General features: G+C 37.6%; 1 protein-coding gene across 1 annotated transcript in view; it reads right to left on the bottom strand.

Annotated features, from left to right (window-relative positions):
- Positions 1-16,870, bottom strand: part of COL13A1 (collagen type XIII alpha 1 chain) — a 132,412-nt gene that overhangs the window by 69,636 nt on the left and 45,906 nt on the right. The window contains exons 10-14 of the mRNA XM_083148593.1: positions 13,379-13,405; positions 6,596-6,643; positions 5,315-5,383; positions 2,568-2,675; positions 690-722 (exon numbers count right to left, since the gene is read on the bottom strand). Coding sequence (XP_083004719.1) covers positions 690-722; positions 2,568-2,675; positions 5,315-5,383; positions 6,596-6,643; positions 13,379-13,405 — 285 coding nt within the window. The remainder of the gene's footprint in view (positions 1-689; positions 723-2,567; positions 2,676-5,314; positions 5,384-6,595; positions 6,644-13,378; positions 13,406-16,870) is intronic.

Raw genomic sequence — 16,870 nt, 5'->3', positions numbered from 1 at the left:
GGGGCATTATGTATATAGCACGGTGAAGGGCATTCTGACATGGGGGGAGGGCAGGCAAATGCAAAATTTATAGTTATGCAACTACATGTATAGCGTTACCCAGAAGTGTTGGGAATGCTGGGTTTAATTATCAGGCTTTTAACTATGTTCCAGACACCCCACATCAGGCTAGAAATGTTTTTTTTTTTCCAGAGATGCACACCCTATGAGTAATGTGATGCGCACGCCTATGATAACAGCGATCAGGTCTGTATAACCCCCAAAGTACACATATTATTCTTACTTATACGAGGAGCTCATCATAATACAAGTGTGTTTTGCTTTCACTAACAAGTGTGTATTCAAACCTATTCCAAATAGTCTATGAACTTAAATAAGGAAACTCACTAACTTTGTCACATGTGTACAGTACTAGTGCTGTGTTGTGTGGTGGTGTCCCCACTCCACCCTGTGTTGTATAGTTACAAAAATGGTCGCCAGATCTGCTCCCGTTATATTATATTAATCTACTCATATGCTATTTGTCAAAGTAGACTGGACATTCACCGAAATGCAGAGCTCCACCATTTGTGTAAGCTGAGATTGCAGTCAGCATTGTAACAAACAGAATCATTGCAGTATATAATATTACAGTTCATGATTCATTTTGGTATGTTATAAGGAAATACCAAAATCAGAGTTTGACTTACTTTTCCATCTTTCCCTGGCTCACCTGCTTTTCCCTGGAAAAGAAAAATTGAGTTATATAATATAACTACACCTTGTAAAACTCCCAGAACCTCTAATATTAACCTAGCCTAGCTGCTCTTCTCCAGCATGAGAATAACACATGGGTCGGGACATCAAAGTGGCTCATGGTCTTTTTTTAGTTTGATTTTCTGCTGAGACCTAGATCATTACAAGCCAAAGTGTTACTTCCTTTGCCTGGTATTTAGCAGAAGTCTGGAGGAAATAACATTGGTGTCAGCCCCTGACACATGTGTTTAGATAGTGATAGCCTTGATAAAGACAGGACCAATGAAAACACCCAAAGAAGGCACATTTACCCACTTCTACTCACTGAGACAATTAAATGGAAATAGTGATAGAAAGTTAACCGAAAGGTAAACACAATGTGGAATTGTGGGTACTAACATGCAAATGAGCATTTCGTATAATGTGTTGTGTCAAGCGTAGCATAAAACGGTTTCAAATTGGTTCTTGAACTGAAATTTCTAGCTGGTACTAAAGATCAAATATTTTTTTATAAATGATTTCTCTTTAGAAGAACTTTGCAGTGAATTTTAAGCCTTTGAGTGCCAACATCTTTGTCTGAGATGCGCAAAATATCTGCTAGAAATCACATCGTTGCTCAAATTACTTATATAAATTCAAATAAAAAATGTTCTTTAAAAAAATATTTCCTACATAAGGTCAATATGATTAATAAAATTTTTGGTTGGCAATTTTCACAACTATGATGACCAATCCCCTTGGCACTCAAAGGGTTACATTTAAAGTATCACATTACTTTATATAATATTTACATTTTTCCATGCTAGCCGCTAATTCAAACTCGAACACAGAGTTGTTCATATTTAAAAAAAAAAGAAAAGACATCAATGCCAAGTCAGTTCTAACAGGAAAAACTAAACAAAAATGTTTTGGTTTATTTTAACATCTTTTAACTTTGCGATGCTATGGAGAACCTGGACATTTTGTTAACAGCTTACAGTTATAAAATACACATCATGTTTGTTGAAGCAAATGTTAACACTTATTTTAACTGTTTAATTCTCCCTCCCAGTCTCTCATCCTTTTACAGCCCATCCTTCCATCATGGAAATGTATCAAAAGTTTGGAGATAAAGCGGGTTATTCTGATTCACTCGGAAAGGCACAATCACTCTCTAATGGACAAAACCATATGCACTGCAGGTGGGGCTGATGTAACATGTGCAGAGAGAGTTACATATGGGTGGGGTTTAACTTCAAACTGATATCTATATTGCAGTGTAAAAATAAAGCAGCCAGTATTTACCCTGCACAGAAATAATAAAACACCCAAATGTAACTCCCTCTGCACATGTTACATCAGCCATAGCTACAGTGCATATGGTTTTGTCCATTAGAAAGTGATTGTGCCTTTCCGAGTGAATCAGAATAACCCCCTAAGTACCAACCGATTAGCTCCTTTCATTTGTGAAACACAGATTGTAAAATGACATATAGAAGCTGATTGGTTAGTACTTCATCTCTCTCCATTTGATCTATGTCTTCAGCTTTGATAGATCTCCTCTTTTATCTCTTTATTGTCCCTTGGTCCTCCTACTTTCTTCACCTATCAAGGCCTGGCTCAGCACAATCATTTTTAAGTAAAAAAACCTGAAAAATAACCTGTCAAATAAATAATACATTCTCAAATTAATTAATGATCAATGTTAATTAAATTCAGAAAAGGAATAGTTACTAGATTCAGAGGTTCCATAATGGCAAGATACATTTGGGAATGCTGCAAAAATATGTATCCAACCCAGGGAATCAGGTTTACACTATCTAGGTCAGCGACGAGAGACATTAAAAACTCACAGGTGGCCCCTCAACCCCAGGCAACCCTGGATCTCCCGGAGGTCCTGATGGTCCTGGTGGGCCAGGTAGCCCTGGAGGACCTTGGATACCCGCCTGCCCTTGTTCACCCTATATTTTAGAAACACAATAAAGAAAAAAACACAGTTATGCATTTGCAACCTTTCATTTCTGTCAATGGTGCAACAGTGCGTTATTTAGCAGGAGCTACAGACACAGGCATAACATAAATAGCAAGCTGTATGATCTGGGTTAGTATGCATCAAGGGGTTTCCTATAACTGTATTTATAAATTGCTACTTTTATCATGTAATATTTATATCTTTATTTAAGCCTTACAAAATGCAACTTTAATTCATACCTTAGTAATAATAAAATTAGCAATTTAAAAGCAGATGATGCAGAAAGGCTTATTTTCATGTCCGGAGATGGCATCGAGTGTTTACAATAGATGATCCATATATACTAAGATCATGTATAACTTCTGAACACATAATGTAGATGGATATGATCATGTCACACAATGGAGTTTAGTGGAAGGAGATGCCCACAAGGAAAGCGATGCTTAGAATTCTTAACGTCGCTTCTTAGATCTTCCTTTGCATCTCTTGAAATTGCATAATCCTCAGTGTCCTACTTTTTGCTATGCGGCTCCTTTATAATGACATATGGCCCACAGCACCCATGCCATCGGAACGATGATTTCTTAGAAGTACGACATTCCTTCTAAAAATATTCAGCCCTGACACTAAATGCGCCTGAGTGATGGGATGAGTTTACAGCCTGGATTATGAGTGCTGCTGGTAGCACAATTCCTCATTAGACTATTACTGCTGTGTATAGGAAAGCAGCTTAGTGTCACACGTAGAATGCAGGCAATGCATACTGTATGTACTGTAAAGCGTGATGTATCGGTCTATTTTCAGATTATTTTTTTTCCTATATCATAGTGCCATTAAAATAGAAAATAACTAAAGTTCAGTTGTAATATTTATTAAGTATAACTATCCCTTATCTAGAACAAGAGATTGGTCTGATATTTTTTATAAAGTATTTTAATGCAGTACAGTCAGAACATGCTAACTGTATGACTATCACATGTGCTGTGAGCAACCACCCAGCGATCATAGGCCTGGTTCATGTTTGTAAATAAAGCAAAAAATGCAAGTAACATTTACATGTTTCCTGTGCATGGTAAATACTTGCTGATTTTGCATGTAGACTGCAAATCCACAAATGTTAGACAGTTTTATTTTTTGCACCTCAAATTAGATTTCAGTTTGAACACACCTCAGATTTCAGTTTGCAGAAAACCTCACCCAAATGTAAACTTCTCTGCACGTTACATCTGCCTCACCTGCAGCACAGTATGGTTTACCCAGTTGATTACTTTTTTGCTTTACTTACAAACATGAATCAGGCTCATTAACTTTACCAAATGGTCAGGGGGATCTCTTTCTTATATGCTATATCTTATGCTAGATCCGCCTTGTAAATTCTATTGGCTAGGCACCAGTTGTGACTGAACAACTGTGTATATATTGCTTTGGGATGCAGACCTACTGCAGAGATGAATAAGAGTACTACTCAGAGGATATTTTTAGAAATCCATTACTAACATACTGGGTGAGATATTTTAAGTTAAGATTGATAATACCAATACATATCCTAGGCTACAAAGTACTCTGCAGTGCCATCTGATTATAGACCTCAGTGCTCTAACACATGGTCTGATCCACAACAAAGGAGTTATGCATCAGTTTAAGATTCTGCTAATCCCTAGATATTGTCAGTCATTCAATGACATCACTCCTGGAACATTATACAGCTCGCAGAAGAGCGAACAGGACTTCCATCAAGAGTGTAGAATGTAATCATACACTATTTCGGATCATTATATTTCTTTATGGACTTCCATTACTTTCTATGCATTATTAATCAGCTGATTTAATGTGTTATCAGTCAGATGCACAAAGGGATCTCTTGCAAAAGATTTTGCCAGAATTTTTTTGTTTATTCTCTAAAAAAAATTTTTTTAAACTTTTTATTATCTTACAACATAGGCTCAGGAATGTCCTGGCAATCACTGCCAACATTGCTAGGTATTCAACTGAAGTGGAATCCTCATTACTATCCTCAGCTAAATAAATGATTATATAAACATTATGATCTATATATAATTTGCCCATTATAGATGACACACTGGGGCAGATTTATTAAGCTTGGAGAAGAGATAAACTGGAGATAAAGCAGAGAAAAGGTAAAAGGAGATAAAGCACCAGCCAATCAGCTGTGTTTGAAAAAGACAGTTGGGAGTTGATTGGCTGGTGCTTTAACTCCTTTTACCTTTTCTCCGCTTTATCTCCAGTTTATCTCTTCTCCAAGCTTAATAAATCTGCCCCTAATTCATAATTCTTTTTCCTTATATACAGTGTGTGCTGTAATCACAAATAGCAGTACTGTTATACTACGCAAGGTGTTTCTAATAGGCAGTGATAATTATTTATGGAATAATGACCTTGATCTAAGCAGGTTAAGATGAATAAATGCAGTAGGGGTTATGACACTTTATTATGGCACTTTATTGTCATGCAAACTATTCGGTATCATTGTTTAATTAGAAATAATTAAACAACATAAGCACAAACCAAAAACAAAACAAACAATGCATACTGCTTAAGTCTATAAGAAACCCTTTGGGAAACAAATCAGTGAATGAGCCACAATGCCAAGCAAAGAATGGATTATACCTGGAAGATGCGCTTTCTTACGACCGCTGGCTGAACCGCCCGCACTGTATTAATCATAGCAGGCAACAGCTGAAGGGGGACACCAGACCAAGAATTCCCAGTGCAAGGGTGGGAGGATACAGTGCAAGGTAGGCCAGCAAAGTGTGACAAGTCAGAAGATCGGACAAGCCAAGAGAGGAAAGAACAGAGAAAGGGTAATAGAAGGTTTCATTGTGAAATAGCACACATAGGAGGATTCTGAGAAAGAGAATGAACAATGTTCCAGAGTTGAACATTTCAGTACTGCTCTTTAAGGTCCAGGCTTCTTTATAGGCAGCAGAAACTCTTTTCATTGACTTCTTTTGAAGAGCAGACATATGGCATATGCTCCATACAAAATAATGATCATTATTCTTTGAGAACCTTAAAGAAGCCTGTATGACTTAGGATGGAACACAGAAGCTTAAGTAACAACACCATTGAGTTTGTACAAGATCAAGAGGTCATTGCTCACACAGTGATGTTTTCAAATTTTGCCCCACACTGACTTAAGCCTGTTCTAAACAATTTATGAATTAATTTGGTTTGGAAAGAGCCCTACTGATTTACATTAACTCAGACTGCTATAATGTTATGGCCTCATCACATATATCCAAATAACATACCTGGAGTTCACATATATTGCTTACCAAGCTTTCTGTTCAGAATTCTAAATGCTAAGTTATAAACAATGTTGCTATTTTTGTGAAAAGGGGGGTTTCTAGCCATTTAAAATCATTAATGAAGTAAGAGCAATACCAACAACAGGTGGCAGGTGCAGTTAATTCATGCTGACCAATTATGTGTTTATCCATCCCCTTCCCACCACCCTCTCAATAAATAAATATACATTTGTTAATATCTAATTTGGGTCAGACGCCTATCACAGGTTCTGATGTGTCAGTCAATGATCAGGTGCAGTCATGCCCCAACTGTTCTGTATCCTGCAGAATTTGTGAATGTGGCCATCTATGTGACTTCGATATATCTGGCCATTTAGTGCTCAGGCCAGGCTGCTGGATCTGCCATTGATGACCTATGGCCAATGATGTCTTAAGCAACTTGAGATATGGCCATAGTATATAATTTTTTTTAAGAGAATCTTTTTTTTAAAAAGAAAACACCACTCAAGGTTTTTTTTTAAATTATATCTAGAGGTGATGACAAGAACACTTGCAAGACGTGTGGATTTATACAGTATTCTGCTGCCTACTGGTGGAAAGAAAGCACATGTTCATGGAAGAGTACGTTTGGCAAATGTACCTGTCTGCAGTAGAATCCAACCTGTCTGCAGGAGAATCCAACCAGATTCTATCAAGTGAATTTAGAAAGATATTAGTCTGGGATAAATTGTCAATAGACTTAGCCAAGAGCACTCTGCAACCTTTTATACTGTACTTTATATTTCATTCTATTTTATACACTCTATAAAACAGTTATACCCTAACTAAATAAGTTCATACTGTGACAATAGTTTATGCCATAAATGAATGAAAATAAACATTATTTTAATAGTGATGATAATTTGAATAAGCATTGCTTTACAAATAGCCTGATTATTAAATGGTGCATTTAAAATAAAAAGTTGCTGAAGTTCCCCTTTAACATTCCAATTGTAGCCACCATTTGCCACAACCCGTTCTATTCACTGCGTCATATACTAAAATAAACATTTACCATTTATAGAATGATGTAACCATAATTATTCTTTTCACACTGACATTGTATACAAGACTTCTGTGTTCCACCTAATTTTAAAGAGATGTACCTTATGTTTCCAAGTAAAAAAGGGAAAGGAAAAACTGATCTTTCTTCCATGTGATTTATGGAAGTATAGTTTAAATCAGTCTGCCATACATTGTCTGGAAGCCTTATATTGCATTTTTTTTTTCAAGACTACTGGTCATTATATAAACAAAATGATAATTCACAGGCAATAACATAGAATGCTTAAGCTAGATTGAAGCTTGAGTACTGTATTATGTATGTATATGTGTGTAAAAAGTATATATCATAATAATGTACATACACACACAAATATACACACAAAGACATAAGTCTGCATTAACAGAATGTATAGATCAATACATAAATGCAATATTTAGACTTTATTCATGACTTTGTTGGCAGACTTTGTTTAGTCACAGGAACCCACAAACCTTCAAAGTAAGTATCTGATTGGAGCGCAGTGCTGCAAAAGTGGTACTTAAATATTCCTATTGGACAGTAGAAACATAGGGACATATAATATCAGGATATATATTGTCTAGATCCTAGATTTCCTTATGAAACTAGCACAACTCTATTTATTACTATACAACTGCTAATATTGCAATGGATAGACCCCCTGTATAATAAAGGATGATTCTTTTTTTATGTAGGGAACATTTAAATATAATGGAACAAAATGCAATTTGTTTCATTTAAAAATATATGTTTAGATTTGGTTCTAGTCAGTGCTACTTAGTTTAATACATCTGGTACCAATTTCTTATTCAACCATTTTATCAACAGCAATATTAATTCTACAGGAAACTAATCACCTATATAATAAAAAAGCAGAACTTCAGTATTATATACTTATTTAAAATAAAACTAGGATTTTTTTATCATGTTTTATATTGCAAAGTGAAATGTATTTTTTTGCAGAATGTCAACAATTTTAACAATTGATTTAGGGGTAATTAGGGGTAATTCAATTAACCTGGTTACTTTAACTTGTGTGAAAAGGGAGGTAGCATCAAGCTTTAACATCCGGGGCTATCTTAATTAAAGGCCATTATTCTCGGTTAAAAAATTTCACTGTTTCCGAGTGTTAACCCATTAAATCTAGGATACATCCTTGGACATATGAATTAACATGAACATAGCACTAGGTAAGATATCAAGGATTTCTTATCAGGTCTGCTCAGACCTGGAAAAAAAATCCCTGCAAAGTGCAGTCTGTGGGCTACCTCAGGTCCAATTGGATAACCCAGAGGGGTCAATTTGCCCATGGTAAATTACCATGGCTAATTAACTCCCCCATTAGAGTGGTAAATATATGACACTTTATGGAAACACAGAGCAAGATCAGCGACACATTTAAAACAGCAAACTCTTATAGATCATTATAATTTTTTCTTTAAACAGAAAGTTAAGCACATTGTAAATATGCATTTTTCTGTTATACTGATGAATGGAAGGAAACTCTTACTAATGCTGAAATTGCCTTCCTTACTATGTCCATGCTCTTCAGTGTTATGCACTGCGTAGTATTAGTGGTCATGTGAATGCAGAGGTGGGAAAAGAAGTAAAGGATTTTAAAGCACAGGAGAGAAGCCAAGTTCAAATTGGTGTTCAAAGCCTCTCTACATCATAAGACTGTAGCTGCCACTGTAGTCACATGACCATGCAAAACAATAAACAAATCAGCAACAGCAGCCTGACAGTAAAACAAAATAGATTTTTCTAATAGCTTTTTTTTTTATACTAAACTAAAACCACACACCTAGTTGTAGGTGTGACATCTCAGCAAGAGTGTGGCCACATGGTAACTGTTGCACCGGCATTCCATGCCTCCTAATCTTTGTCACTCTGGATGCATGGCAATCATTCTGGGAGCTGTGGGACTGCCCCCTGTCCCTACCTCAGTCGAATAGATGCCACAAACATGTACGGGTCATTTTTGACTACTTGCTCTCCTAAGCAAAGCAGCAAGTCCCCCAAACTCCCCACCTCTACAAGTGGGAGGAAGGACTGTATCTGACAAGTAGCACGATCATGCCAAAATCTGGTAAGTTGGGAGTTATGGTATAATATTTCTTAATGTAATATATCACAGCAAGTTGAATAATACTATTTTTAGAACACTTTTAGAAATACTTGTGGACAAAAATATTTAATTCATTTGCAGACACTACTACATTTGAGAATCTCATCCATAAGACAAACTAAGCATAACAAGTGCTACTGTAAGTCACCCTGCTTGAAGCTCATCAGTACTCATCAAACAGCTGTTCCTTATTCAGGCTGACAAAACCCAATAGGGTAAGCGCAAGCTCCAAGGCTTGCAGTCCACATAATGTGCTGAGAAGTGACAGGTGGCTAAGCTTATTCCTATATGGCCACTACAGTAAAATACAAATGATTAACTTTCCCGTTAAGAACTAGTCGTTTTAGATGTTACGTCTGTATTTCCAAAGTGCGATATACATCTATTACACTAATATTGATAAGGTTGTATGTTGTTTTCATGCAGAAGATCCATTCTGCAAGAAAATGCGGCTAACCTGTACAAAAAGAGAAACCAGTCAAGAGCTAAAATGCAAATGAGCTGCCTTTATGCTAGGTACCCAGGTTATTATGTACACTAATGTGTGAGAAAAATGTAGTTAATAATTTAATTTACAGTAAACATAATGGACGCTGGAATGCCATCACCTTGTTCTGTGTATGTATGAATTGTCTTGTTGTGTATTGCATGCACATATTCATCTGTTCAGTAAGTATGCAAAACCAGATCACACAATTAGCAATCATTATTGTATATTCAATGCAGTTGCACTTGGATGCAGAGATGGGCACGCAATTTTATAGTGTGTCATGCTGTTGTCCGTCCCCCCCCCCCCCCCCCCCCCCCCCCCCCCCCCAGTGGTTAATTTTGTATACTAAAAAGTCTTTTTCTTGTGGGTCAACACTACTTTATGTAAACTTTATGGTGGAAATAAGGAAATGGCTTTTAGTCTGAATAATACAATTTTCTTCTGCCTACACCAAAACCTCAATCTTTCTACACCTCCTACTAAACTTTTCTTTCTCCATCCTCTGGAAGGGGCAACATGGTAGGCAGATAAGGGGAGTGGCTGAGCAGGAAGCATGCCTCTGTGCTCCTGCCATTGTGGCTCCACCCCAGCTATACAATACTAAAAACTAGGTACTAATATGAGAGGGTGGGGCTACAATGGCACATATCAGCATGAATTGTGCAACTGGGTATCCCCTAGGACCACCCACTTGTACTCTGTATAAGGGCAAGTGGGCAGCCAAGGGGAGTCCACAGGGGGCTGGCTGGAAAGCGGGAAATTTGTCCACCTTCCAGGCCAGCAGGAAGCACCACTGTATTGTCAGAAGCCTCCTGGCTGTTCCGGTATGGCAGACAAAACTTTTGTTTTAGGCTGTAAAAAATGATAGACTTCATTTTAGTCTATGACTGAACTGAAGATAGCTAGTCAAAGCACATAAGACATCCTTTACTACTGCAGTAATTCATTATTATAAAACGATCAATGATGTTGAGTCGTGAGATTTTATTTAATCTGCAGCAATATATTTATATAGCAGATAGTCCTGTCTCTGTGTTACATCTGATTTTTTGCAGTATACGTACAGATGGCTGTGGACAGATCTGCTCATTCTCTCGCTCTTTAATCCTATTTTATGTTTATCCCTCTTTTTCACCTTCAGGGTTGAGCTACAGGCAACAGCCCAGCTCTGTAATAAAACCCAGGACACCGCATCAGCACGGACTTCTTTGGTCTTTCATTTTCAGCGTATCAATCCAGTGATGCTGGTTTTTGCTAAATAAACACAGCTGACCCTCCTATAAGCACTGTCAGCATATCTGTGCAAAAGCCAGCATGTCACCAGCAAAACAGGATGGGATCGGCTGATTGGTCTCTCACACCTGGGCCTACATGCAATAAGGAACTCCACTAAGGCTAGCAGTCATACTGTGACTTGGCTACCAAAGCTCCAATTTGTGGTGTAGGATTTGTTACACACTACAAACTGAAATATGACATTTTATGCTCTCTGCATGGCAGCTATCCCCCAACGTGCTGTATTAGCAGACAAAAATATTATCAAAACAGTTCTAAGTATTGGCACAGTACAATAAGATGTAAACCAGACCGAACACGTATTTCTATTTGTATTTTGCACTCCTGATTTCCCAAGCTCCAAAGCAAAATTACTAAAGGCCCATTTCTTTTAGGATAATTCCACATTTCTATTTGACATTTAGAAAAGGCAGAAGTTGTGTTTCCAGGGAGGTGCAGGCTCTCTACTGCCCTGGATATCAAACCCCCACAATATTGATCCAGTTGTTCAAATGCCACCTCCTGGTCTCAATATGTAATCTGAAGCGACTGGACCTGAAGAGTATGGGGTTTACTTTTTGAAATAGTAAATATAAAAATGTCTTTCATTCCAAATTTTTAAGTATTTAATGCAGAGTTTGTCTTCCTGTTACAAGAGAATGTCCAATTGCAGAGGTACCAATGACCTCCCAATAAGGCAGAGTACCAGATATCAGACCCCTGCCAGCTTCATGGTTGTAAAGCAGTGGTGTCAAACTCATGGTCCTCCAGCTGTTTTGAATCTACACGTCCCAGCATGCCCTGCCACACTTTTAGCAATCTATTATATAAAATCTGTGACAGGGCATGCTGGGATGTATAGTTTGACAACAGCTGGATGGCCATGAGTTTGACACCACTGTTGTAAAGGATTGGGGGGAGGGGGTGTTAAAATAATTTACTTTAGGTAGATATGTACTATAATATAAGGACCTATTAACATAGAAATAAGAATTTGTTCACTTGAATGAGTGCTATCTATTTTTAATGAACTTCTCTTTCCTATTCTGGAAGCTAAAATTATAGGAGACTTGCATAAAGGTACCCAAAAAGGAAAATTTGAATGCAAATATTAGCACTGCTTTTTTCTTTGTTGCTGTGGCTTTTTATTACGGTTGGCATCCTTTCAAGATGATATATAGTTAAACCAGGGTCGTCGAGTGCCCTTAATGAAAAAAGGCACTCAGACAAATCACTAAATAATCGATGTATTAACAATCTATATCAGTGGTTCCCGACCCTGGTCCTCAAGTACCCCCAACAGTGCACGCTTTCCAGGTCTCCACACCGAATCACAGGTGACATAATTGGCTCCACCTGTGGATCTTTTAAAATGTGTTTGAATAATGAGTGCACCTGCCAGGTGACCTGGAAAACGTGCACTGTTGGGGGTACTTGAGGACCAGGGTCGGGAACCACTGATATAGATTGTTAATACATCGATTATTTAGTGATTTGTCTGAGTGCCTTTTTTCATTAAGGGCACTCGACGACCCTGGTTTAACTATATATCATCTTGAAAGGATGCCAACCGTAATAAAAAGCGCTTTCAGGGGACTATGCCCCGTCCTCAGGATATTCCCCACATAGACAAAATGTATACATTCTGTCTATGTGGTGAATATTCTGAGGATTGTGGCTTCAGATACTTTCCTATTACTGTATTGTTAAAGTAACGCGTTTCGCAGGACAATTTACTGATAATCCTATCTATGATTTAGGCTGCATTTTTTTTACAGCATGGCCTATTAACATGCTGTATTAGTCACTTTCCAGATTTTTGTCTGGTAGAATAATCTGCAAAGTAAAACAAAATCCAGAATTTTGAATCATGTTTTTGGAAGAGAAAAAGGAGTACTTAGAAAAATAAACTGCAAGACCATGTGCTGAACATCTTGTGCTAATCCTTCCACTATCGGTAACTTCTCTGCACACTACATCCTGATTAAGTTGTTAAAAAGTCTCCATTTATGTGAAAAAGGTATTAGCAATATTTGGCAGGTACTGGAAGTCTAACTACACTGGAGTCAAAGTCATTTAATGCTATATAATATAATTGTATATGTTTGCAAATGATAATGTGCGTGCGTGTGTATGTGTATATCTATGCATATGACTCACATTCTATTAGAACACTATGAAAAGCTACACTATTTTCTTTCTACTCTGCAAATAACCCTGCAGACAAATGCAAAGTATAATCATATATATTAGTGCATATCTCCACCCTCCAAATCCTTGATTAAAACACATCCAAACTCAAATTCATTAGTAATGTTAAATCTGTTTCCCCCCTGTGGATGGACTGTAATGAGATGTACACTATGATTATTCAGAAAAATAAACACTTCAATTAAGTGCTGTTGAACCGTGCAGCAGTTGTAATGCTTAGGGAACAGTATATAGGTAAATAACAGGCAATGTTTACCCTGTGAGAATAATCCCCGCAGTGACCCTGAAATGAAAAACATAGGGGAAAAAACTTATAAGGTCACTGAAAGCACACATTTCATAGAACCCAATCTTTACAGTTAATAGTGATATTGTTTATTACATATTCAGTATATAATGCATATATTAGAACATTTATACATATGGGTGGAAAAAGTGCACATTTATATAATATTACAAATGTCAATTTATTTAACTCTATTGATACTGAGTTTTCAACAGAGCCATACAGTAGCAGGGATTTTTAGCACCCCGTGGTCCTTGCTATCTCCTCCAGTGCATGTGACTTCATTATGGCTTTATGATGTCACATGTATTGCAAAGAAGACAGAAGGTTGGGAGTAAAAATCTGGGCATAGCACAGGTCTTCAGATCACACCTGGTGGCTCCCCATGCAGTCAAGCTCCTCTCTAGGCATCACACAAGCTGGGTACAGGTGTTGATGGCAGGGCCATCTTAATGCATGGGCTTACTGGGCAACTGCACTAGGGCCCCATAATTCTAGGGACCTTTGAGCAGGGGTTTGCTGGTGCCTCCGGAGTTTCTTGTGAGGCTAGTAAAGATTGCTACTTGGCTGCTGTGGTTGTGAATTACAGTATACAAAATCAGAGCTGCCGGGAAACATTCTCTACCGGCAGCCAAACAGTTACTGGCTGTAAGCTAATGCTAATTGCGGGGTGGCTGATAGCAGGTGGAGAGACACCGCAGGAAGTTATGATTTTTTTTTACTTAAGTAGGGCCACAGTGCATTTCTTTGCCTAGGGCCCACAATGCCGTTAAGACGGCCCAGGTTGATGGGCTAGAAACCGTGCAGCTTGTAAAATCACATGTCCAATAGCAAGCAAAAGTTAAAACAAGAAAAACACACTGTAACACTGAAAAGTGGCATTTTGGACAGCTGCACTATTGTAATAGACAACCTGCATAAAATATTTTTAAAGATCATGGTTCACACACAGCATAATCTGGCTCTTGTGCACTGCAGCCAATCAAACATTTGATTTCAATAACCTTTCTTGCACTAGACAACCAATATTTCCTTAGTGCTAGGAGTTATACCATATCTGTGTCCAGTACATCATCGATTGAGAGAGAACCTTTACATAAAAATGAACATGCATGAAAAAAGGTAGTGTTGCTCATGACAACTGATAAAGTGTGAGCTGTTACATTGTACTACTGTATAAAAAGTGTAGTGTTGTTATGGGTAACACCACTGTTTTCCCTAGGCACTAGCTTGGATAAATGTGCTTACTTATGCTTAAAAAATGTGGTTTGCATGGTCCTTCCTGCTGAGTAAAGCATAATACTGATGGCAATATTTACCCCAACAGTGGTCTCTCACTGCAGCATTGTACTTTTTTTTAAAGAAGGGTCAGTCACACCTCATTACATTAGGACACACCCCCAGAGGGCCCAGGCCCAACCCTGCATATACTGTATAGGGATGAGATAACTGTATTAAGTGAAACCCACCCCTTATGCTTCCTAACACATGACACTCTCTTACAAGCCAATAATATTTCCAACTGTAAATTACAGTAAAGTCTTTGTTATATCAAGCAGAAAGTTATTATGAAAGTAGATACTGTGGCAAAGCAGTAAGTTGCCAGCAGAAGCAATAAGGAAGCTTCCACTGCTGATACAATCATCCAGATGCATCTCGGGCTTGCTGGTTGGCAAGAAAAGAGACTTTTAAGGGGAGACATGCTTAACATGTATAAATATTTATTTGCTTTGAGGAAGGACTCTAGGACATGGGGCATGAGTTTAGACCAGAGGAAAGAAGATTTTGTACCCTTGAAAGAAAAAAAACTTTTTTTTACAGTCATGGTAGTAAAACTCTGTGGAACTCTCTTCCCGGAGTAGTGGCGTTGCACGCCAAGGGACAATAAATTCTTTTAAAATAAGGTTGGACAATCATCTATCGGGCAAAAACATCCAGGGGTACAAATGACAATTAAAAACTGTATATAATTAAATCAGATTTCAGTTACATAAGGGATGAAGCAAATAGATTATGCACTTTAATAACGAAGGTTGAACTTGATGGACGCGTCTTTATTCAGCCTGAACTGCTATGTAACTATGTACATCTGCATGTGCTTTAGGGAAGGATAGCTCAGAAATGGAGTAAATATAGGTCAGAATTACTGCTCTCATTTCATGCTATAAAAATGCATAAACCCAAACTACTACTACTACTGCTACTACTGTTTCTACTACTACTACTACTACTGTTTCTACTACTATTACTACTACTACTACTGTTTCTACTACTACTATTACTACTACTGTTTCTACTACTACTACTACTATTACTACTACTACTGTTTCTACTACTACTATTACTACTACTACTGTTTCTACTACTACTACTACTACAACTACTACTACTGCTACTACTGTTTCTACTACTACTATTACTACTACTGTTTCTACTACTACTACTACTACAACTACTACTACGGCTACTACTGTTTCTACTACTACTACTATTACTACTACTACTGCTACTACTGTTTCTACTACTACTACTACTGTTTCTACTACTACTATTACAACTACTGTTTCTACTACTACTACTACTGCTACTACTGTTTCTACTACTACTATTACTACTACTGTTTCTACTACTACTACTACTGCTACTACTGTTTCTACTACTACTATTACTACTACTACTGTTTCTACTACTACTACTACTGTTTCTACTACTACTACTACTACTACTGTTTCTACTACTACTATTACTGTTTCTACTACTACTACTTACTACTACTACTACTACTACTACTGCTGCTACTACTTTTTCTACTACTACTATTACTATTACTACTACTGTTTCTACTATTACTATTACTACTACTACTACTTCTTGAACTGACAATAATCAGGCAGCAGAGAGCTGATACTGTTATTGTGTCTAGATAAAACATTTCAAGAGCGAGAAAGGTCATTCATAAAAAGGAAGACTGCAGAATAATATTCTCTGACCTATATGGCAGTCTCACAGGGATCCATTTGTATATATATTTATTTCTGCCAGGAAGGATACTGTCTGTATTGTTCGGCGTAGTATCCCAATTTACTTTCACCTCTTTGGTCAGAGAGCACTGGGATTTTCCGCTTTCCTTTGCCAATTTGCAGCCCACCCATTTAATTCTTAAGCAAAACAGGATTGCATAAAGAAAACATTGTAGGTAACTGGACATAGACCAGATAAAGGTAAGATAACAAGGACTATTGTTCTATGATGTGAAATGTGTTTCTTATACAAGAAAACATTGGGCCTGATTCAGACTTGACTGCACAGCAGCGAATATGCAGCAACCAGCGATCAGGCAGAAGCCGCCCCGCTATAGTGAAATCCCTCCTTTCATATGAATGTGCATGTCCTTCATAAACTGAAGCCATCAACCATGGATGTGAACTCCATGTGAAGACTTTGCAGCTGAGCATATATGTC

This window comes from Crinia signifera, chromosome 6 (genome assembly GCF_055691185.1).
Source record: "Crinia signifera chromosome 6, ASM5569118v1, whole genome shotgun sequence".
In the NCBI taxonomy this organism is placed as follows: domain Eukaryota; kingdom Metazoa; phylum Chordata; class Amphibia; order Anura; family Myobatrachidae; genus Crinia; species Crinia signifera.
The sequence above is the reverse complement of the archived record's forward strand: the minus strand, read 5'-3'. Positions and strand labels throughout refer to the sequence as shown.